Here is a 22,356-nt window from a genome sequence, read left to right as displayed (position 1 = left end):
CAGTCGCGGCGGCGGGGCGGGGCGCGGCGGCGGGCCCGGTCGCGGCGCCGCCGCCATGGCGCTGTCCCCCTACGTGCAGGCCATGCAGGAGCTGTTCCGCGCCAACACGCGGAGCCGCGAGTTCCCGGCGCACGGCGCCAAAGTGCACTCGGTGGCCTGGAGCTGCTGCGGCCGCCGACTCGCCTCCGGCTCCTTCGACAAGACCGCCAGCGTCTTCCTGCTCGAGAAGGACCGGCTGGTGAGCTCTCCCGGCACCGAACGGGTGGGGGGGGCGGCGGTTCTTTACCGGGCACTGGGGGACGCCTGGAGTGGCCACTTGGACGGGTTAGCGGGGCACCCCAGGAGCACTTGGGCTGGGTCTGGTGATTCGGGCCGGTACCAGGTCGATACCAGGGACTACCCCCCCCCAGCCTGGGTGCTCGGACAGGTGGCTTGAACCGGGAGTGGGCCCCGGTGGTCGGTACCAGGACTAGAAGCGGGTACTCGGGTCTGTGCCGGGAGAGGAGCATCGCCTAGGACCTCGCAGGCCGATGCCGGGGCCAGGGAGCCGGGCCTGGAGCTGGTGGCTGGCTGGGGAGGTGGGGAGGGCTCCTCCATCCCGGCTGGCCGAGGGTGGGGAGCGTGACTGAAATGGCGGTGGGGCTCTGGGCTGGGCTCCTGCCCCATCCGGTAACCGGCCGCGGAGCGGGATGCAGCATACTGGGATTGGGGGCAGGAGATGGGTGGAGGTGGGCTCATCCCTCCTGTGAACGGCTGTCCTTTCCCTCCAGGTGAAGGAGAACAACTACCGGGGCCATGGGGACAGCGTGGATCAGCTCTGCTGGCACCCCAGCAACCCTGACCTCTTCGTCACGGCATCCGGGGACAAAACCATCCGCATCTGGGATGTCCGCACCACCAAGTGCATCGCCACTGTCAATACCAAAGGTGAGTCCTTGTCTTACCGGGAGGGCTGTGGGGTCCCAGCAGGACCTCAGCTGCGTGGGACCCATTCTGCGGTGGCACAGTGCTTTGGACCCTTCCTGTGGGTATTGGCAATCGGAGCGTCTTTGCCGACTGCTTTTACCTTTGTGCTGCATCCATCTGTAAGGAGCAGCAGTGAATGTGAGGGCTGATTTACTGTGGTGTCAGGACTGGAGAAACTGCTGAAATACGATGCTGACTGTTAAAATGTCCTCTGTACTTGTCTCTGGAGTCTGTGGGCTGCCAGGCTGGAGACTGGGGAAAGACATGTTTGCAGAGAGCCGTGGTGGAAGTTTGTGTGGATTCAGACAACAATTACTTGAACTCATATGCTGGTTAACCTAGATGCCATCTCTGCCCTTGGAAATACCCAGTTTTGAGTTGTCTGGGCTGGAAATGGCATTGTAAGATGGCATCGCTGCAACCTGCCTCATTCTTACCCTCATTCATCGGTATTTATTGTTGGCTTCTGCTTTTTTTGGATCTCAAAGATTACTGGATTCAGAGGATCTTTGAGTTGACCTTGTTTGGTGGTTGCTGTGGTCCCATCTTGTCTGAAATGGGAAGGGCAGTGATGTGGTCACGTTGGCTTAAAGCTGCAGTTCTGTCAAGTTTGATTTTCGATAACTGTGTGTTTGCTGGACAGCTACTGTATAGGGTTTGTGTGTTAGACTGCAGACTGGGCAATCTTTCCCATTTGGGAATGGGTTGGAGTTAGTGGAGTACGTTGTGGCCTTGGATCAGGAATAAAAGCTGCCTGTCTGCTTAACTCGTGGCTGCTTTGGATTGTTGGGTGGAAGAGGGACCTGCTGCCTTTCTGTCCCTCCAGGGGAGAACATCAACATCTGTTGGAGCCCTGACGGACAGACCATTGCAGTGGGGAACAAGGATGACGTGGTCACTTTCATTGATGCCAAGACGCATCGCTCCAAAGCTGAGGAGCAGTTCAAGTTTGAGGTGAATGAGATCTCCTGGAACAATGATAACAACATGTTCTTCCTCACTAATGGAAACGGTTGCATCAACATCCTCAGGTAGGCACCCATGGCAGCGGGTGGGCAGGGTAGCTGGGCTGGCTGCAGCAGATACCTGTCTACAAGCCCCTTTGTTGCTTTTGGGGAGCCAAAGTCCCACACTCCAGTGATTCCCAGCCCTCTGGTGGGAATGAACTTGCCTGGAGCTGAGGTTGCCCCAGTTCTGGGCAGGGCTCCCCCAGAGTGACCCTGATGCTTTGCCCCATTCACTCAGCACTCAAGGTTTCTGAGAGCACGGCCCTGCACCAGCTTGGTTTGCTGGCAGCCCCGCTGTGCCTCGTGCCTGCCCTGCTTGTAGATGAGCGCTACGCCCCTCTCACTGCTTCCTGCCCTCTCCCTTCCTCTTGGCAGCTACCCAGAGCTGAAACCCATTCAGTCTATCAACGCCCATCCTTCAAACTGCATCTGCATCAAGTTTGATCCCATGGGGAAGTACTTTGCCACGGGCAGCGCTGACGCGTTAGTCAGCCTCTGGGATGTGGATGAACTGGTGTGTGTGAGGTGCTTCTCGAGGTAGGTAGTGCTGTCCCGAAGCTCTTTGCCTCCCCTCTCGGGTGACTATGCGGGAGATGGCTCACTGCCCGCTTCGCTCTGTTGCTGCAGGCTTGACTGGCCTGTACGAACTCTGAGTTTTAGCCATGATGGGAAGATGCTGGCATCAGCATCAGAAGATCACTTCATTGACATTGCAGAGGTGGAGACAGGTAACGGTTTTGCTTTTGGGGAACAGCAAGGAGGGAATTGGATGGAGAAGTGCTGGTGGAGCTGGGAGGGCACTGGGAGTATGGGTCTGCTGAGGAAGAGCAGAGTGCCATGAGGGGGAGCCTCTGCCTCGTTAGTCTCCGGTAGATGTGCGTGTCATGTCTGTGCCTTGTCACCAGGTGATTAAAAGGCGCTGAAGCAGCGTTTGTTCCTCCTCTGCCCTGCGCGGGAGGGAAGCAGCAGGTGTTTGGCTCTGGTGTGTGCTACGAGGCAGCGGAGGGCCGGAGGCTCTCCAGGCTGACGTGGCCCCTTTTCCATGCAGGAGAGAAGCTCTGGGAGGTGCAGTGCGAGTCCCCCACCTTCACAGTGGCCTGGCACCCGAAGAGGCCGCTGCTGGCCTTCGCCTGTGACGACAAAGATGGCAAATACGACAGCAGCCGGGAGGCAGGCACCGTCAAGCTCTTCGGGCTCCCCAACGACTCCTAATGAAACCGCACCGGGGGAGGCAGTGCTTCCCTGCTCTCGGGGGTGGGAGAGTGCTTAATTAGTGTAGGTCGGGGTAAGGAGATGGCTCCCCTCCTTGCCTCCTTGGCAGTGCTGCAACCTTTGGCTCAGCTCTGTGTCCTGCTCTCGGGAGCGTTTGTAAAAAAGCAGCTTGTGTGCTGGGGAGGATGGGGGGGATTCTAGCAGGGCCCCTCTTGCCGTCTGAGGGCTGCTGCCTCCTCCCTGGGGCGTGGGGGGGCTTGTTCCAAAGGTGAGTGGCCAAAGAAAGTCAGTCACTGAGGGTGACTGCTGAGGAGGAGCCTCCGTGAGAGGAGCTCTGTTCTGGTGACGAGGGCAGCCCTGGGAGCACAGCCTGCCCCTTCCCCTCCCAGACATCCCCTGTTCCTTCTGCACACTGGGGCAGTGAGGGGACGGTGGGGGGGGTGTGAGTTGGGGGATGTTTCCCCAGCTGGGGCTTTTTTTTTTTTTTTTTGTATGTGTGGTGGTTTTTTCTAATTTTGATAAATCCTCTTCCGTAACGAAGGTGCCTGTGGCTGCTGTGGGGGTGCTGAGCTGCTCTCCCTTTCCTTGCCTCCTTCCCCTTGGCCACGGTGAGGTCCTTTCTGATGAGGGGTCTGTGTCAGGGGGCTGTCCCCCTTGTCACCCCCTGCCTGTCCCCACTGTCCCCGCCTGTTGTCCTGCGCTGTCACCCCACCAGGCGGCGCTGTGCCCCCACGCTAGGGACAGGGGACACGAGGGACACTGCATAGAGGATGGGGACAGCCGCGGGGCCCTGTCCTGCTCCCATCACCCTGCTCCTGCCTGGCAGCACCCCCCAGCATGGGTGCAGCAGGGCCGTGGCCCCAGCAGAAGACACTGCTTGCCCCACGCCACCGGCCCCCGGGTGGGTTGGGGTGACGAGTAGTGCGTCCCCTGTCCCCACTCCCCAGGGAGAGCCGTGGGGTTGCATTCCCCCCCCCCAACCTCGGCACGCTGGGTCGCAGGGTCACCGCAGAGGAGGTGCGGGCACACCCTGCCTGTGATGGAGACCTTGCCTGCAAGATCTCTATCATTTCCTACCCTAGTATTTTCTTCTGACAGAAGCTTTTCCAGGTGACTGCTCTGCTGACGCTGCCTGGGTAACAGCTGAGCTCTTTGCTGGTAAATGATGGCAAATCAGTCAAAGCCGAGGCTGGCTCTGGATGGAGGATCTCCAGGGCTGTGCCAAGCCTGGGCACTGCCCGGGGCCCTGCTTTGCTGGGGGACATGACGTGCCCCATTACCCACGGCCTGCCCGTAGCGTCGTGCCCCTGCTCTTGTGCGTCACAGCCTTGCCCCCACACCCCAAAACATCCCTTGTACCCCAGGGGAATCCCCAGTCATTCTGTGAGGGGAGTCCCAGAGTTGGGGGGAAGGGGCAGAAGCCCCTCTGCCATGTCTGTGGGACGGGGGCCCACCAGCACCCGTCCCTTTTACTGTGTCCCCAACCCCGTAGAGGGTGCCTGCAGGGTGGGCACGGGGCTGTGGGGAGGCAGCTGGACTGAGCAGAGCTCTGGGAGCTGTGTGTGGCCTCTCCCTTCTCCCTTACTTGGGACCTGTGGCCTCCTCTAGTGTGATGAGCTGCCAGGTCTCAGCCCTGAGGGGAATGGAGGGGTGAGGGAGCTGACACGGGGCCCCAGGGAAGCAATGGCTGAGAAGAGGCCAGAGCAATGTACAAATCCCTTTATTTTATTAGTTTGTCAAAGACTAGTTCGAGCAGGATGATCACAGCATGTCTGCGGGGCCCCCAGCTGACCGCTGCCTCCCCGGGGAGGGCCCTGGTGAGCAGCCGGGGGCTGTGGCGGAGGAAGCACGGGGAGGGGGAGCACGGTGCAGCAAGGGCTGGGCCGGGGTGAGGGCATACCCCTGTGTCCCCCCTTTGGGGTGCAAGCAGCAGCTCCTGGGACGTTCCCGGGGCGCTTGCCCAGGGATCCCTTCCCAGGCCCGGGGGGACCCGTGTGTCCAGCGTCGGGTGGGGGGCAGCCGGGCACTCCCAGCCCGGGACTGGCCCTGCAGCCCTCGGCCCCACACTGGCTTTATTGCAGGGGGCAGAGCGGGGGCCCCAGCAGCACGGCGGGGGGCTCTCGGCTTAGCGCCGTGGGTGGCCCCGGGGACAGCAGGGACTCAGGGGTGGGGGGGGAGCGTGAGCAGCGGACACGAGGACGCATGGAGCGACGGGGCGCACCCTGGCACAGAGACACTAATGCGAGAACGGGGGCCAGCGGGGCCGAGACACGGACGAGGGAGCGGTGGGGACAGGGCAGGGGGGACGAGGCAGGGGGGTCCCTGCCCCACACGTGCCTTTGTACACGGTCGGCGGAGCGCGGCGCCTGCTCCTCCCGGTGCTGAAGTATTGCAGTCTAACTGATATGGCTTTAACTATGGGGCCAGAGATGCGGGGAGAGGGGGGTCCCCTCCAACCCCCCGATGCTGGGGCACACCAGGCAGCCCCGGGGGACCCCCGTGCCCGGGGACCGGGGATGGGGGGGGGGGGGGGGAGCTGCGGGCAGGGCGCCTGGCTTTGTGCTTTGGGCTTGGCCCAGGGCTGGGAACGGGGCAGCGGGATGGCAGTGCTGGGGACGAGGGCAGGCGAGCAGAGGCCTGCCAGGGTTCCCTGGGAGGGCAGGAGGGGCAGGGCAGGGGGCACGGGCAGCCACCCCGGGGGGGCTGGTAGGGCCTGGGGTGCCTCCAGCCTGCCGCGAGGTTACATCAGTGCATTTGGTCCCGGTTCGCCCTGTCCGGCCAGGGCCGCTCCCCTTTGGCACAGCGTGGTGGGGGGGCCCTGCCTGGACGGGACGGGGCGGGTTTTTGGTCTGGTTGGGCGGGGGGGAAAGGGCAGGAGGGGGTGGGGAGGGTGTGTGGGGACCCTCCCCGGGGCCAAGGGAACTGATGGAGGGGTCGGAGGGGAGAGGGCGCCCGTGCCCCAGCACCCCATGGCAGGGTTGGCGGTGCTGTTACTTCTTGAACATATCCTGCAGCGGGCCGGGCAGGTACTTGAGGACGGTGTCCAGGATGCTCTCCTCCTCCTCCTCCTCCTCGTCCCCACAGCCTGCCGGGATCGCCTTCTTGGGACGTGTCAGGCTGCCCTCACACGGCTGCTCCAGTGCAGCTTTCTCCTCCGCCTCCTTCTCTTCCTTCTTCTTCAGCCCGTACTGTGAGGACACAGGCCCTCAGCAGGGTGGGCAGTGGGTGCTGCCCGCGCTGTGCCCCGTGCCCATCACCACCGCCTTGGGCCACCCTCCTCCTTGTCACAGCCCACCTTGTCACGGATCTGCTGCCGGACTTTCTCCCGCTCGGCTTCCATGCGGGCGTGCTTGGCTTTCCGCTCCTCTTCCTGCTGGCGCAGTGCCTCCTGCCTCTCCTCCTCCTTCTTCTGCGCATCAGGGTCCTTCTCCTCCTCACCCCCCAGCATCTTGCCCATGTCCTTGGTGGCCCCTGCGCAGCACAAGACCACCAGCCGGTCCCCAAGGGTGCTGCAGCCTGGTGCTGGCTGCTGAAGCCCCTGCAGAGCCAGGGAGGGCACGGAGCCCCCCAGCAAGGACAACCGGGGACATCCCCGGGGCCACCCGTGCCGGAACCGGCTGCAGATGGGCTCTGGTGGCTGCGGGGATAGGGAGTGCCGTGGGCTGGCTGCGCTGCCCTAGTTCAGCGTCAGCCGGGGGAGATGCCGGCAGCTCCTTCGACGCTGGCACCCAGGGGACCCGCTGGGGAATCCCACTTAGTGGCAAGAGAGCCGGGATTCCCCAGCCAGGCGCTGCGGGCGCTGGGAATGGGAACCCTGGAGGGCTCCTGCAGCAGCTCCCCACTGCCAGTGGCTCTCCCCATGGCTCTGTCCCCCCACCATGTCCCTCCAACCGCGCTCCCCAGGGTGTTGGCCGGTGTCACTCCTGGAGGGGGGACCCTGAGGGAAACAGCACCCACTCACCGCCCAGCGCTTGCTTCATGACGAAGTCCATGGTGCCGGTGTGTGCGTGTGGCTAGGCCAGTGCCCAGCGCTCATCCACTGCCGTCCGGGTTCACTGACCAGGGCCACCTGCGCGGGCAGAGAGGGACATGGTGGGGGACGCCGCGCCCAGGGTCCCCACCGCCCAGGCACGAGGGACAGGACTGTCCCTGGGGCTGCAGTTCACACCCTCTGTGTCTCCAGCCCCAAATGCCTTCCAGCGTGGGCAGAGGGAGCTTTTGGGGTCTGTAGGCAGCGGGTGGGCAGATCTGCCTGCTGGCAGTGCCTGTTCCCCTCGGCCCCCTCCCCACATCCCCGCTGGCATTTGGGGACCTGTGGAAGGTCCGAGGCAGGGACCCCAGAGCCGGTTTCCAGCCCAGCACTGTCCTCAGTGGGGCAGGAAGAGCCCGGGAACCCCAGGGTGGGATGGGGACCCACCACGTCACCACCCACCACATTGCCCCTGCTTTTGGGGGGACACACAGACCCTGGCTGGGGATCCCAGCGCAGCGCAGTCAGACACGGGGTGCTGCGTGTGTGTGTGTGCGCGTGTGTCTATCGCAATGCGTGTGCTCTGCAGAGGGATGGCAAAGAGGCTGTTGGCAGGGTGTGACAGTGTTTGGGGGCTGTAGGGGTTGCGGCGCCTGTGACTCGGTGTGTGCGTGTGATCCCTGTGGGTGCTGGGGACGGGTGACGGCGTGCAGGGGCACTGTGGGTGCAGGACGGAGCGTGTGTGTGCGTGTGTGTGTGTGTGCACACGCTGTGTGTGCGTGTGAGCCGGACGCCCAGGCTGTGTTTGGCCAAGGGGTGTGTTTGTGGGTGGCCGCAGGCTGCGTTTGTATGGGGGGGGGGGGGGGATGTGTATGTATAAGTTTGTGGAGCTGCAAGCTGCGTGTGCCCACACAGTGTGCGGGTTTGCCGCCTGTTTGCAAGCTTTGAGTGTGCGCGCGTGTGAGTTTGGGGGTTTGCAAGCTCTGTGGGTGAGTGTGCAAGGGCTCGCAAGGCGGGGGGGTGCCCGCGCAGAGGTGTGCAGGCTGTGTTTGTGTGCGCTGGGTGTGTCTGTGCTGCGGGTGTGTGTTTGCACACTGTGTGGGGCGGTTGCAGGCTGTGTTGGGGGGGGGGGGGGGCGCTGGGTGTGCGGGTCCGTGGGTTTGCAGGCTGTACGGGGGGGGTGTGCACACAAATTCGCAGACTGTGCCGCGCGTGTGTACGTGTGGGAGTGTTGCGGGCTGTTTGCATGCTCTGTGTGTGTGTGGGGGGGATTGCAGGCAGGGTGTGTGTGGGGTGTGTGTGAGTGTGTGCGTATGTGTGTGTGGGGGGGGGGGGTGTGTGTGTGCCCGTGCCCCCCGTATGCCCTGGGGGGGGGAGGCTACAGGCTGTGCAGTTTGCAGCGTGTGTGTGTGTGTGTGTGTGTGTGTGTGTGTGTGTGTGTGTGCGCGCGCCCTGTGGGTGCCGCAGCCTCGTGGGTCCCCCCACCCCAGCTCCCCGGGACCCTGCTGGGCTGCGGGGGGGCTCCATGAACCGGGACCCGGGGAAGTTTGTTGCTCCCAGCCCCGGGGCACCCCGCGAAACCGGGGGGGGGGGGGGGCTCCTCTAGGAGGTACTGTGCTGAGCCCCGGGGCTACAGCGGGGGGTCGGGGGACACCGGAGACGTGGGAACACGGAGGGGTGCCGGGACACCGGGGCCGCAGGGAGGGTGCAGAGGACACCGGGGGGGGTTGGGACACGGGGGCACTGGAACACCGGGACCGCGTGGGGGGGGACACGCAGCGTGTCGGGGGGTGGGGGACACCGAGGGGTGATAGGACACGGGCGGTGCGGGGGGACACAGCAAACGGGGGGGGGGACACCGGCAGGCGCGGGGACACCGGGGCCACACGGGCTGCAGCGACGCAGAGACACGGGGGGGCGCCAGGAGGGCGGGGGACAGCGGGGACACGGGACGTAGGGGACACCCGGCATGCGGAGGACACCGGGACCGCAGGGGGAGGGTGCGGAGCCCGGGGGACGCACCGCGGGGGAGTTGGGGGGGGGCGCAGGCACACGGAGGATGCGGTGGGGGGGGGGGGGGACGCGGGACGGGGAACACACACCGGGGGCGCAGGGGACACCGGGGACGCGGAGGGGGGGGGGGCGCAGGGACATGGGGAGGGCGGCAGCCACGGCGGGGGGGTGAGGGGGGGGGTCGCGGAGGGGACGCGGTACCGCGGGGACCCGCCGCTCCCCCCCCCCCGCTCCCGGTGGATGCGGCGCGGGGCCCCGCCCGCCGCCCGGGGCCGCCCGGTGCCGCAGCGGCGGCGCTGTCCCTTCAGCACCGGCGCGGCGCGGCACTCACCGGCTCCGCCGCCGCTCTCCGCTGCCGCCGCTCCGCCCTCCCGTCCCGCCCCGCCCCGCCGCGGCCCGGCCCCCGCCCGCCCCCGGCGACACGCGTGGGCCCGCCCGGAGCGACACCCCCCCCGCCCCGACACCGCGCAGCCCGGCACCCCCCCCCACGGTGGGGTGGGATGCGGGACACGACCCCCGGGGAAACGTCCCGGTGACCGGGGATGCGGACGGGGCCCCCCCAGAGCCCCCCCCCCGCTCCGTGCTCCTGCAGCGGAGGGATGGGGGGAGCGCGGCTTGCGCGGGGTTAATGATTCACCTCCGCGGTAATTAATGGGCGAAACGAGGCATTAAGCAGCCGGAGCCACCGGGGAGCAGCCCCCCCGCCCCCCCAGTCCCGCACCCCTCTGCTCCCTCACCCGGCACCCCGAGCCGCAGCACCCCGTCCCCCTCCGCAGCGGTGCAGGGCGGCTGCGGGAGTTTAATTAAAGTCCCTGATAAATCGTCTCGGCCCCCCCCCCGCCAACACCCGCCACTCCGAGGCCCCAGCTTTGGGTTTTTGGTGCTGCCCCCCCAGGGGGGTCCCGTGGTGGGTGGTGGGTGCTCAGGCAGGGGATGCTGGGAGGGGCTGCACGGTGGCGTCGAAGCCACGATGCCCACGGAGCTCGGGATCCCCTTCAGTGGGGGGTCCCCGGGAAGGGATTGGGGGGCACCACCCCACCCGGCTCCCCCTGTGTCTGCCCAAAGGGAAACGGGCTCCTGGAGCCCCTCCTGCTCCCCCTCCGGCTGCGGGACAGGGCTCCCCCATCCTCGTCCCAGTGCACGGAGAGGTGCTGGGGATGAGCGTGCACCCCACCGCCAGCCCCGCCACCCTGCAGAGGGGCAGCCGGCGCCTCCTAATTAATCCAGCCCTGGGTTATTAGAAACAAGATGAGCCCTTTGCAAATCAGATTAGTGGTGCTCTGAGCCACGCTTTGGGGATAGCTGGTGTGTAATGGTGAGGCTCTGGAGAAGCAGCCCTGCAGGGAATCTTACAGCTATGGCCCAGCAGAGTGCTGGAGAGAGTCTGGGTGTGGGGTCGTTTCAGGGACCCCCCCGGCTCTGCATGTGGGAGGCTGCGGGGAGCTGAGCCAGGCTGCAGCTGCCCCCACAAGCCTGGCGATGCGGGCTGCGGAGGTGCTGCCGGGGCTGCCGGACACCGCTGGGGCTGCTGTGGGGAGGACGGGGGCGACGCAGGATGTGGGGCAGCAGTGGGGAGCCATCCGGCAGTCAGGGTGGCCAAAGCCAGGATGCAAGTGCCAGCCCAGCACCTCCACAGACCCGTGTGTGTGCACCCACTGCTGGCTCCTGCCCCGACACACGGCCGCTGCCACGGACAGGTCTCAGCACAGGAACAACACATCACCCCCTCTCACCACTCCCCAAAATACCCCCCAGCGCACCCCATCGCCACCAGCCCTGAGCCCTCAGCCTCCTTCCACCACGGCATCGACCAACAACTCCTTTTTCCACCTCCATGGAAAAAATGCTCCCTGCCCTCGCACCCAGCCCCGCTCTGCCCGCTGGCAGCTGGTGGGATGGGTGTGCGGGTGGCAAGACAGGCCTGCGCTTGGCCCGTCCGTCCGTCCGTCCGTCCGTCTGTCCTGCGGCAGCCGTGCTCCGGGCGCTGACGTCAGCGCTCCCGGCAGCCGGGCGGTGGGCGGGCGGCACCGCTCCTATTGTATTAAAAATAATACAGTGGAGCACAAATTCATTACAGATAAGTGTGACAGCCAGGAGGAATTAACGAGCCCGTCTCTCAGCGCCTGACAAACGCCTCCTTTTGTTCCTGGGATGGGTCCTTGAGTCTTTCAATCTTTGGAGATGCCTCGGCTCATTAAGCACATCCTCCCCCAGTAGCTCCCAGCGTGCCCAGGGACTGCTCCCAGTATGAGCTGTGGCCAAGCCAGCAGGGCCGTCTCTTGTGCCAGTGCCCAGCACTAAGCCAGGATTGCCCACCTTGGAGCTCAGTGGCCTGGAGTGCTGTCCCCAAGCGTGGGACCCCACGCGAGGTGGCTGGGGGGAGGTGGGCGAATCAGCCTCCGTCCCTGCTGCTGCGGGAAGCATGAGGCTCACGTGAGCTGTGGCCAACCGCCCTGGCGCTCCAGCCGCCGGTGCCGGCAGCACAACCGCAGCCGATGGGCTGGTGGGCGCCCAGCTTTGCCCTGCCAGCTGGGCTCCCGCAGGAAGGGCACCCAGGGGCTTGTCACCTGCCCTGGGCATCGCCTCCATCCTCCTGCCCTGCAGACACCCCGGCTCCCGGGATGGGGATGGGCCCAGGGAACCCCGCAGTCCCAGAGCCGAGCTGGCTCTGGCAGGTGTTTGGAGGATGTTCTCAGTGTTGGGAAGTTGCTTGCGCCCGGCACGGGCACTCCTTAGGCACAGCTGTCCCTGGCATCATCCTGGGCAGTGTCACCTGCTGGGTGGCTGCCTGGAGCTGCTGGGGAAGGCAGGAAGGGAAGGGATGGGGAGGGATGGGGGGGCAGCGCCGTGGCCAGATGGAGGAGGAAGCTCTCAGTCCTGCCAAGTCCTGCAAGTCACCTCCGTGCCGGCTTTCAGGGGCAGCGTGGCAGGGACGGAGCCGGTGTGGGTGCCAGGGCCCTGGCAGCGCCTCGCTCCGCTCCCCGCCAGAGCCTGGGGAAAGGACACGGGGCTGGCTGCCGCTGCTGCATCGCCCACAGCATCCACTGCCAGCAACACCCCAAGCGGCTCCTGCCCACCCTGCTGCCAGCATCGTCCCCGGGCCCCACAGCCACACGGGGACCCTGCAAGGTCACAGCCTCCGCGGGCCCTCACAAAGCTCCCGGGCAGAGGGAAGCGGGTGCCTGAGTACCTGCACCCATCCCTGCAGCACCGCCAGCCCGGCCTGCTGCCGCCCATTAGCACAGGACAGTTATTTTACTTATTCCCCCCCCCCCGCCCATCTCTGCAGAAAATAATTATTGGTCCTTCTCATCGCACCAAGGGATTAAAAGTGGTTAACTCCATTTCCAAAGGCTTTGTTATGTTGGTTTTCCCTCGGCTGCTGCACAAGGCGATTTCCACAGTGCCACTTAGGCAGCTTTTATCAGGTTGTCTTCTGGAGGTAATTGGGTTTTTCAGGAGCCTGTTTAAAATTCGTAACCCAGCCTCTTAAGCAAAACAAAAACAGCAGCGGAGAGAAGGGGAAGAGGCAGCACAAAACATGCAGCAGCTGCAGCTTCTGAAGAGCAGCCCTGGCCCCTTGGGGCTGGCACCCGGCGGGGACAGGGATGGGGACAGGCACCAGCGTGCTGTAGCGTCAGGCTGGAGCCAGACCCTCCAGCGCAGCGGCTGAGTACAGACTGCAGGGACAGCCCCTGCCACCCCTGCTGTCCCTCCCGCCGGTGACACCGCGCGGGGTGAGGGGGACCCAGGGTCACTCCGTTATGCCACTGTGCTGAGAGCGAGCGTGTGGTGCTCAGAGCTGCCCACGTTCAGCCCCTGGTGATGCCGGGGCCACCGCTCTGTCCCTGCAGCAAGTCACAGCCTGCTCCAGCACACATGGGTGCCCCCCCCCAGCACTCCCCCATTATCGCTCCCATGCCAGGCACAGGGTGTGAACGTGGGTCGTCTCACTGCGGGGCTGGCGTGGGAGCGTGCCACAAGCCCTGGGGCTGGCGGGGAGGGAGGTGGACTTGTGTCACAGCTTGACCAGGGCTCTGCCGCGATGCTCTGCCCAACCGTGGGAGCAGCACCACGGCGGTGGAGGGCTGGGGGGGGCAGGATCCCCTGAGCTCACCAGTGAGGGACAGAGAAAACAGGCCAAAGCCACGGTCACAGGGCGACTTCTACTGGCCTCATGCCTCAGGGTCTCCCTGGCTCTGGGCTTTGCTGGCTGGATGGGGGAGGCTCCTGCCTGCTGCCCTCCCCATGCCCTGCTCCGCACGGGCACAGCAAAGCACCCCTGCAGCCAGAGGGGCTCCGGGCTGCTGCTGCGGCTTTTCCTGCTCTCCTACATCACTATCACGGGTCCTTCTGCATCAATACCACGGCCACGTCGGCATCAGTATTGAAGACCCATCTGCATCTCTACCACCGCCCTGTCGGCATTGCTCCTGCAGACCCATCTGCCCCCTCCTGCCAGGCTCCTGCCGGGGGGCAGGGGGGGTGCGCTGGGCACCCCCAGTCCGTCCCATCCCAGCTCCGTGCCATGGGGTGCAGCGTGGGCTGGGGAGTGGGTGGCAGGGAGCTGCTGCAGCAGGTGGTCGGTGGGGACGGATCACGGCACTTTGTGCAATGAGGGACGTGTGTCCCCCGGGGGGGCCATTTGCAGGAACTGGTTGTGAACTGGTGCCTGCAGGGCCCCAGCACTCATCTGCTGGTCCAGGGCATGGCAGCCAGTGTGCGAGGCGGGGTGGCTGCGGCTGAAGGAGGGATGGGGCGAGGAGGGGGCTGAGTCCACGGCTTCCAGCTGTTCCCAGCATGGCAGTGTCCCAGGAGGATGCCAGAGAGGGTGGGGTGCTCCCAGTGCTGCTCAGCCCTCCAGAGCTCCCCCAAAAGACCATCTACGCCTACATCTGTGTGAGGAACAGTGATGGAGGGGCTGAATCTGCCAGCAAGAGTGCCCAAAGGGACAGGGACCCAGCTCCAGGCTCCAGCTAAGAAGCATCCAGCGTGGCTGGGATATCAGCTGCTGTGCAACCGACCGCCTTGGTGTTGCCACCACTGCTCTGTGCCCTGCAACGGGGAGCTCTGCTCACCCAGCCCCACTCTCAGGGCCACCTGGAGCCCTGAGGTATCCACGTCCCATGAGCGCCGGGGGACGCCGGGATGGACCCCGCCGGTCGAGTGCTGCAGTGGTGATTCCTCGTCCCCGCAGCTCCCGGCGTGCGTCCGGTGCCTCTGTGCCATGCATTATTAAACAGAGGCACTGCAGCCCCTCGCTGTTTATCCTGGCGTGGCTGTGCGGGGAGCGGGCTGTGGGAGCCGCGGCAGCTCGCTGCAGTCTCAGCCGGAAGATTTAGGCTCACTGCAGGTCTGGCCGATTCCCCAAACAGGTTTATGACCTCTGGGGTTACTCAACCAGCCACTTGCCACCTCCCCACCCCGCGCAGGAGGGATCCCCCTTCCCTGTAAAAAAGCCACTGTGCATTCAGCCTCAGTGCTATCACCTACTCCGCTTTCTCCTGCCCACACAGCAGGTACTTATAGCATTTACATCCCAATTGCTGTATATAAAGGCACACTTGCGCTAAGTCCACCCCATCAATATTTATGGCAGGCACGCACACCCGCACAGCTCTGCAGGGGCCGGTGCAGAGCGGAGCTGGGCGCAGCACACCAGGCACTGCTTGGGGAGCAGACAAGAGCCCCCGCGCTGCCTCCCCATCCCTCCCTGCCGCCCCAGCCATCGCTTTTGGGGAAGCAGCCAGCCTGGGCACATCTTGATTTCCTTCCCCAGGTCCCTGGCAGGGACATGCAGGGCCTGTGCAGGTGCTGATGGCGGAGGTGGTTGGGACTGTGCGGGGAGCAGATGTCTGAGAGTCCCCTCCTAGCTTCATGTTGGGATGGGATCTGGGCACCTGCTCCCTGCAGAGAGCTGCGGGGGGGTTATACCCACCCTCATTGCACCAGCTGGGGAAAGGCACGAAGGACAAGGGCAAGATTAGCTCAAGACCGGGCATCCAGACCACAGCAGAGCAGCAGCAGCCCCTGCCTGTCCCCCCCTCCAGCCAAAGTGCCCTCAAAGATGAGACCCTGGGCACTGCTCCCCTGGGGTTCAGCCTTGTGCTGAGAGGTATTGGTTTTCAAAGATCCTGCAAGCTCTTTGGGGCTCCTGAGATGAGAGCAGAGACCCTGGGGTTCTTTACCCCCTCCCCTGCACTGCTGAGGCTGGAGAGTGGGAGGGAGAGAGCAGTGGGGATGCCATCACGGTTGGTCCTACTCTATTCAAACTCCCAGCCTGGCTCTGGGAGAGCATCTGCCTTCCTGGGGGAGAAGGGCCCATCGCACCCCATGAGAGGGGACGTTCGGGAGCTGAGATGCCCCGTGCCCTGGGCAACAGAGCTGGGTGAGAGCCACAATGCCGGGGACACCCTGTCCTCTGACAGCAGCAGATGGCTGCATGGTGGGGGGCTCCGTGGCAGCGTGGGGGGGACATCTGGGTGTCTGGGCTCCAGCCAAGCTGTGGCTTGGTGGGAGCGGGATGAGCCTGCACTGTCCTGGCTCAGGTTGCTGGGAGGGGTGAGACCCCCGCACTGGGGGGCAGCTGGGATGGGTGGGGGTCTCACTGTCCACCCCGGCTGAGACCTCCCCCAGCCTGCCTGCGCCTGGGGTTTCCGCTGCGGCGTGACGCCGGGCGGGCACGGCGCCGATCCAAGAGCTGCTGGGGCTCTGGCCAGAAAATTCATTCTTGGCTGCTTTCAGTGGGGTTTGGCTCATACCTTTCCCATCTGGGGGCTTTCAAAGGCAAAAAAAAAAAAAAAAAAGAAAGAAAAAAACCCCCTGGCCCTGCACCAGCTTTACAGTCACCGTCACCTGCCATGTTCCTCAGGCAGGATTGTGCCCAGCATCCGCCCCAGAGCCCGAGCTGTTCCCCACTCCCATGGCCTCAGCCTGGTCCTGACCTGGTCCAGATGCCTCTTGCCCTGCACTGGGGTCTCACCAGGGTGCCCATGATAGATCCCCCATCCTGGGGTGCCCAACTGGCTCCGCTGAGGCAGCCCCGGGCGGTACCTCTGCACCCCCCCATCCATCCCATGGCTGCCCTGTGCCTCCTGTACCGCGGGGAACGAGATGGGCCCCCCAGGAGCGGCGGCGTGCAGAGCTGGGGCAGCGCTGCCTACCTTGGTGTGTGCAGCGCCGGGCGTCTGCAGGCTTCGGCACCTAATGCAGGGGGACGAGTTGCTCGCGGAGGCGGCTGGGCATCGCAGGGAGAGCAGGGCCTGCGGGACACACCGACAGCGAGAGGATCAGCTCCACGGTGGGGCCTCAGGACCGGATAGGGTAGACATAGCAGCATCACTTGATGGGTGACGGATGGAGCACACCACTGCCTGCTGACCTCTTTCCCCACCTGGGGGGCCCAGGGTGGGTCTGCACACCCCCCCACATCCTGAACTTCAAGGGTGGGAGCAACCTGCTGCCAAGAGTCACCAAGGGTGGGAGCCCAGCAGGGTGTGCAGAAGGTGACAGGCTGCAGGAGGTGGCAGCCCGTCGGGGTCTTTGGTCCTCTCCTGGATCAGGAACACCACCTCCGCTGCTGGCAGAGGGCTCCTGCCTGTCTCTGCAGACACCCGGCAGTTTGGATGCCTTCATTAAATATTTAGAGGGCTCTCAACTCTTTGAGGGTTTTAAAATTTCACATTAACTCTGCCTTCCTCAGCTTGTAAATGATGAATTTCTTCTTTGGAGAACATAATGGCAAGTTAAAACAAGCCGCCAAACAAAAGCCCTTGCTCAGACTTTGCAATCTGAGAATGTCTGGCCCCACTCTGGGCTCCCCTCTTCTGCTGGACCTCAGGAAGCTTCTGCCTGGGGATCTTGTCCCTTCCCTGAATGTCCTTTAAATCCCCCTGTGATGCTCGGGGAGATGCAGGGGGTGCTCCTAGGGGACGCTCGCCTGGGGAGGGGCTGTGCAGAGACCCAGGTACCAGGGTGTTGGGTGCCACGCCGGCAGTTTCTGGGGTGGTCTGTCCCTTGTTGTGCAGTCGGTGCCACCACGATGGGTGCCATGAGTGTGATTTGTGCGCTGCTACTCGAGGAGCAGGTTCCTGGGGAAGTTACAAATTCACCCTGACTTCGAGCAAAGGCTTTTCCTCCACCCTGGGGAAGGAGGAGGGAGGTTTTGGCAAATTGGAGATAAATACATGACCCAGGGGAGCTGGGGGAAACACAGGCAAACAGCGATGCTGGAGAAGCAGGGGCTGGGATGGCTGGAGCCTGCATTTTTAAAAGCATTAAAGAGCTGGGATGCTTCATCCCAGCCCCGGGGGCAGGAGACACTGCCAGCCCCCAGGCGCAGCACTGGGTTTGGGGAGGGTAAAGGCTCACCCCGGGGACCCCGAGCTCTGGGGGCTGCCGGGAAGGGGCAAAGGGTCCCCAGTGGGACCCCCAAGGAGATCCTGGAATGGTGACTGATTCCCTGGGAAATGCAGCGCTAAAAGCTCAGCCTGGAAAGGGCTCAGCAGCAGCATGAAGGTGACCTTTACTGGGGACAACTGCTGCCTCCTCTGGGATGTGGGAAGGTTTGGGAGTGGGGTAAGATGGGCTGCAGAGTGCTGCAGGGACACGTGCCTGGGGGTGGCTGGTTTCGGGGCAGCTCAGTGCCAAGGAGATGAGCTGGGCTGGGACAGGATCTGTCCCCTGCTTTGCCGGCCATAGCCTGGGGTGTAAATCAGCCGTTCTTTGCTGAAACCCCAGAGGGTGGGAAGAGCAGGGTCCGAGAGGCACCTGAGAGGGTGCAGAGGGTCCCGGGGGGTGCTGCTCTGATCCCTGCAGGGTGTTTTTTTAATGGGCCAGACCAAAATGCGTTCTTTCCTGCCTTGCAATGGGCAGAGCCTGCCAGTACCACGAAGATGCATCTCACCTGGACAGCTGCACTAGCTCTGTCTGTCTGCCTGTCCAGGCAACCAGATACCAACCACAGCCAAAAGCGGAGATAGGGAAGAGCAGAGCAGGGTGACAGTGCCAGAACACCCCCAGCTTTGAGGACTGTGGCGCTCCCAGGTGCTGGCAGGGATGCTTTTCTCCAGCTGAGGTCTGGACACAAGACACAGGATCCAGGGAAAACTTAATACTTGAGATAAGACCATTAGCAATTCCACAGCTCTGGCTCTTGGCACCCTGCTTTTATAGCTGAGCCTGTCCAAATGTCTGTGGAGGAGGGTGGGCTCGGGAAGGGCAGCAGTGGGGTGCATGGGCTGGGAAACTCTGGGCCACATCTCAAAGCACTTCTGCCTAAGGGAGATGCTCTTGTGACCTGCCTCGGCGCTGGCATCAGCTTCATGTCCGGGCACTGGGGTGAGGAGGAAGGCTCAGAGCCATGATGCTAGGGAAAAATATCTGCAAACTGGACTGAGTGCCGGCAGTGCACCATCCTGGCTCTCACACAGGGATTCAATGGGCTTGGGGTGCCACACTGCACCGGGCAGCCCCCAGAGGCATTTCCCAGTCGGGGCTCTGTACCTGAGCCAACCTGCCCTGCCTTCAAAAAGCAGACCTTCAGTCTCAAAAATCTCAATGCCTCTTGCAGAATCCATCTTGCCACAGGCTGTGGAAGGTCTGGGTTGCACCATCACAGGGGCCTGGGATTTGGCTGAGATGAGCGATGTTTCTGAACCTCTGGTGAGTGTTAGAGCAGGAGCTGGTGGCACCAGCTAGGGAGGGATGGACCGGCTGGCCTGGTTGCTTACAGGAGGAGCAGGCACCTGTGGTGCAGAACGGCACAGAGAAGGTGACAGTGGCTGCTGGCGAGGCACCGGGAGACCTAGAGAGATACCAGAGCCTGGAGGCACAGCCCGGAGAGCCCACAGCTGGATGAGGCAGTCTGGGTCTCCGCAGCCAGGAAGGCTCTGTGGAGCCGGGAGAGGCAGAGGGGAAAGCTCCTGGGACAAGTGAGCAGAGAATGCTCACGCGAGAGCAGCCCGCAGGAGCGCAGCTTGTTTACTCTGGCTGAGCAGGCCTGATTGCTCTCTATAAATACACCCGGCGAGTAAACACTGGGGAGGGAGAAAGATCATTTAAACTCGAGGATGATGCTGGCATAAGAACAAATGGGGAGGCCTGGCCAGGAACACATGGAGGCTGCGGGCAAGGGCAGAGATTCCGGCCGCCAGGAAGGTCCTGCTCTGGGCAGGGGGGTCCCGCCCTGGCTGTTCAGGCAGCGCGTGATGCCCGAGGGCTTGGTCTCGGTGCTGGTGGGAAGCAGCAGCCCGGGCTGCAGTGACCATGCCCCCCTACCAGACCAGACCTCTTGAGCTCTGGGCCATGGGGGCACGTTGGTGCCCAGTGGTGGGAACGGAGCTGTGCCATGCTGCCAACGATCACCGTCTCTTCCATGGAGGGTTTCTCCACAGTACCAGACCTCTGCTAGGACCTCTCAAGCTGCAGTGTTTAAACCGTGCTGGGCAACTCACTGTGGCTCCCCTCGGCTCCCAACACAGCTCCCAACAAGCAGCACTGGGCCTGGTGGGCTGCGCCTGGCAGCAGCCTCTGCAGAAACCCGGGGAAGAGCCAAGGTGCGAACCGCAATCATCCTCCAGCGCTGCCAGGTGTTAATAGCTCTGTCTGGTTGGGGTCATTTCAATACTGATGATGTTATCACGTGATGCAATCGAAGAAACAAACACCCAGCCCATAGCCAAGGGAGACTATCAGACATTTTTCTGTGCTGGTTTGTCTCAGCTGAGCCATCTCCGGTTTCCGCAGGACAGTGAGGGTTTGACACCCGGGGGCTGAGCTCCCTCCTTCCCCTGGCCATGCTGGAGCCTGTCCTGGCAACCCTTGGGGTCCTGCGGCCTCAAGGGCACGAGAGCAGGCTTGGTAGGGAGGACATCTCTCTGCACCCTGAGCCCGGCCCAACCTTCCTCATCCTCTATTTGCCAAACCCAGCACCTCAGCTTGATTCAAATCACTCCGGCTCCTTCACCAACCTCGGCCACTGCCCACAGAGCCTGGCTGGTTGTGCGGAGAAGCCCTGAGCCATCAGCCCTGTCCTGAGCAAAGGTGCCAGCACTGCTTCGCTGCTCTGACTCACCGCACTGCCTGCCTCGGGCAGCAGCTGCCCGGTCACGCTCGTGCCATGCGGGTGGCAGTGCCACCGCGTGCTGCCAGGCCTGGATCACGGCAGCCACCTGCCCTGTGTGCTGCAGCCACGGCGCTGGGGACACGGCAGGGAGAGGGGCTGGAGCGTGGGGTATAGGAGGGACCTCGTAGGGACGGTGCAGTGAGGAGAGGGGTTGGAGCCCGGGGGACTGTGCAGCTGGGATGCTCCACGAGTGGCCGGACGTAGCCGCGGAGAGCTGGATGGAGGAAGGAGCCGGTGATGGGGAGGCGTGGGAAGAGCCCGGTGGGTACCAGGAGCTCCCCACAGCAAAAGGCTGCGCGGAGCCTCCCCGGGTGCAGGCAGGGGGTGGTGGTGGGGAGTAGATTGCCTCCTCTCCCTGCCCACGGCCCCGCTCTGCAGAGCTCCCCCGCAGGGGACGGCCAGGCACGGAGGGGCTGGAGGGGGGGATGCAAAGCACAGTCCGAGGGTGACAGCCCTTCTCCTGCCATCCCCTCCACATCGGCGTGTCCCCCCCACACCCCAGCCCTGCGGAGGGGCACTCCGGGGGCGCGCCGCTCAGCCCTGCATCTTCCACCCGCAGCCCGCATCTCGCCCCGCATCCTTCCCCGCATCCTTCCCCGCATCCTTCCCCGCATGCCGCATCCCGCATCCCCGCGGCCGCCGCCCCGTTACATAAGCCGGCGGCCCCGGGAGGCTCGGCGGGCCGGTCCCCGTGCCCGTGCCCGGCCCCCCCCCCGGGCTCTGCGGCACGGCGGGCCCGCCCCCGGCCCCGGCCCGGCACCCGGCCCCGGCCCCGCACCCGGCCCCGCACCCACCTGGCTGGGCTCAGCGCGGCTCCGGTGCGCCCCGACCGCCCCCGGCGCAGGGAAGGAGCCGCCGCCGGAAGGGAGGCGGGAACCGTAGCGGTACGGGGGGGGCCCCCGGTGCTGACTCCCCCTCCGCCGCACGGCCTCCCGGGCGGGGCCGGCTCCGTGCCCGCCTCCGGCCCGCCCCGCGCCCCCGGCGGCAGCCCCCAGCCCCGGCCTCCCGGCCCCGCAGTCGGCGATCCCCTCCGGTACCCGGCGATTGTGGCCCCGCTGCCCGGCCGGTCCCCTCGGTTCCCGGTAATTGCTCCTCCAGCCACCCCCGCCGATACCCGGCTATGCCCCCCCCAGCACCCAGCAATTGCCCGCAGTAGGCAGGCATCCCTCCCAGTACCTGGCTACACCCCTGAGCCCCAGCACTTGCACCTCCAGTGCCCGTAACAGCCACCTCCCAGTACCTGGCCATGCCTCCCAGTACCCCCCATTTCTTGGCCAGCTCCATCTCCCCAGTACCCAGCAATTCCCCCCAGTACTTGTCCATCCCACCCACCAGTCCCCCTCACCCAGCAACTCCCTCCCATATTCATCTTCCCCCCAGGGCCCAGCACTTCTCTCCCCCAGGGTCAGTGATTCCCCTCCCATGGCACTACCAGCCCCCCAGAGATGAGGAGGCGTCTCTAGACAGGGCATCTCCGGGTGTCTCGGGGTGCTCCCCAAATCAGAGACCCCCATTGCACCTGACACAGCCCCTGCCTGGGGTCTATTGTGAGGTGTGATGGGGGGGGGTGATGAAGAGCTGAGGGCCCATTGGGGTCCGCGGGGCTCACAGAGAAGCTGAGGGGAGTGGAGTGAGCGGAGGGGCTGCAGCCGGGGGCTGCGCCGGGGATGTGGGCAGGCTGCCCGTGTGCTGCTGTGTGGGGCAGGGAACGGCAGAAGGAGGGAGTGGGGCAAAGACCAAGAACTTGCCCCCAGTAGTTTTAAGAAGCCAAAACTTTGGTGTTCAGCGCCCAGCCCTTGGTGCAGAGCGTGGCCACGAGGACTCCTGAGCCCCCCACAGGCCCCTCTCCGCAGGCTGCTGCCTGCACTTCCCTGGCAGGCAGGCAAAGCACTCCTTCCCCTGGGCTTTGCTTTGGGTTTGTGGGTGTGCAGAACAGCTCCCACCGAGCCCTGGGGTTACTCTGGGGTCGGTGCTGTCTGGGGTTGGCTCCTCGCTTTGCAACTTGTCTCTGCAATTGATCCATGGGGATCTCTGATCGCCCTCTGAAAAAAGGGGTCCTGCCT

General features: G+C 64.4%; 2 protein-coding genes across 3 annotated transcripts; one reads left to right on the top strand and one right to left on the bottom strand.

Annotated features, from left to right (window-relative positions):
• Positions 1-7: 7 nt before the first annotated feature.
• THOC3 (THO complex subunit 3) lies at positions 8-3,725 on the top strand. Its single transcript, XM_074838286.1, has 6 exons — positions 8-238; positions 771-927; positions 1,793-1,997; positions 2,349-2,510; positions 2,601-2,701; positions 3,022-3,725. Exons 1-6 carry the CDS (start codon positions 56-58, stop codon positions 3,183-3,185), a joined length of 972 nt encoding a protein of 323 aa, XP_074694387.1. The 5' UTR covers positions 8-55; the 3' UTR covers positions 3,186-3,725.
• A 1,164-nt stretch (positions 3,726-4,889) lies between these two features.
• CPLX2 (complexin 2) lies at positions 4,890-21,295 on the bottom strand. Of its 2 annotated transcripts, XM_074838804.1 has the most exons (5): positions 21,088-21,295; positions 16,332-16,430; positions 7,147-7,254; positions 6,481-6,656; positions 4,890-6,373 (listed from the first exon to the last, which is right to left on the bottom strand). In XM_074838804.1, exons 3-5 carry the CDS (start codon positions 7,175-7,177, stop codon positions 6,176-6,178), a joined length of 405 nt encoding a protein of 134 aa, XP_074694905.1. In that variant the 5' UTR covers positions 7,178-7,254; positions 16,332-16,430; positions 21,088-21,295; the 3' UTR covers positions 4,890-6,175. The 2 variants fall into 2 exon arrangements, with proteins under 2 accessions (XP_074694905.1, XP_074694906.1); XM_074838805.1 differs by lacking the exons at positions 16,332-16,430; positions 21,088-21,295 and adding an exon at positions 9,500-9,540.
• Positions 21,296-22,356: the final 1,061 nt, after the last annotated feature.

The sequence above is a fragment of the Strix aluco genome, chromosome 13 (assembly GCF_031877795.1).
Source record: "Strix aluco isolate bStrAlu1 chromosome 13, bStrAlu1.hap1, whole genome shotgun sequence".
NCBI classification, from domain to species: Eukaryota; Metazoa; Chordata; class Aves; order Strigiformes; family Strigidae; genus Strix; species Strix aluco.
This window is presented reverse-complemented; position numbering and strand designations above follow the sequence as displayed.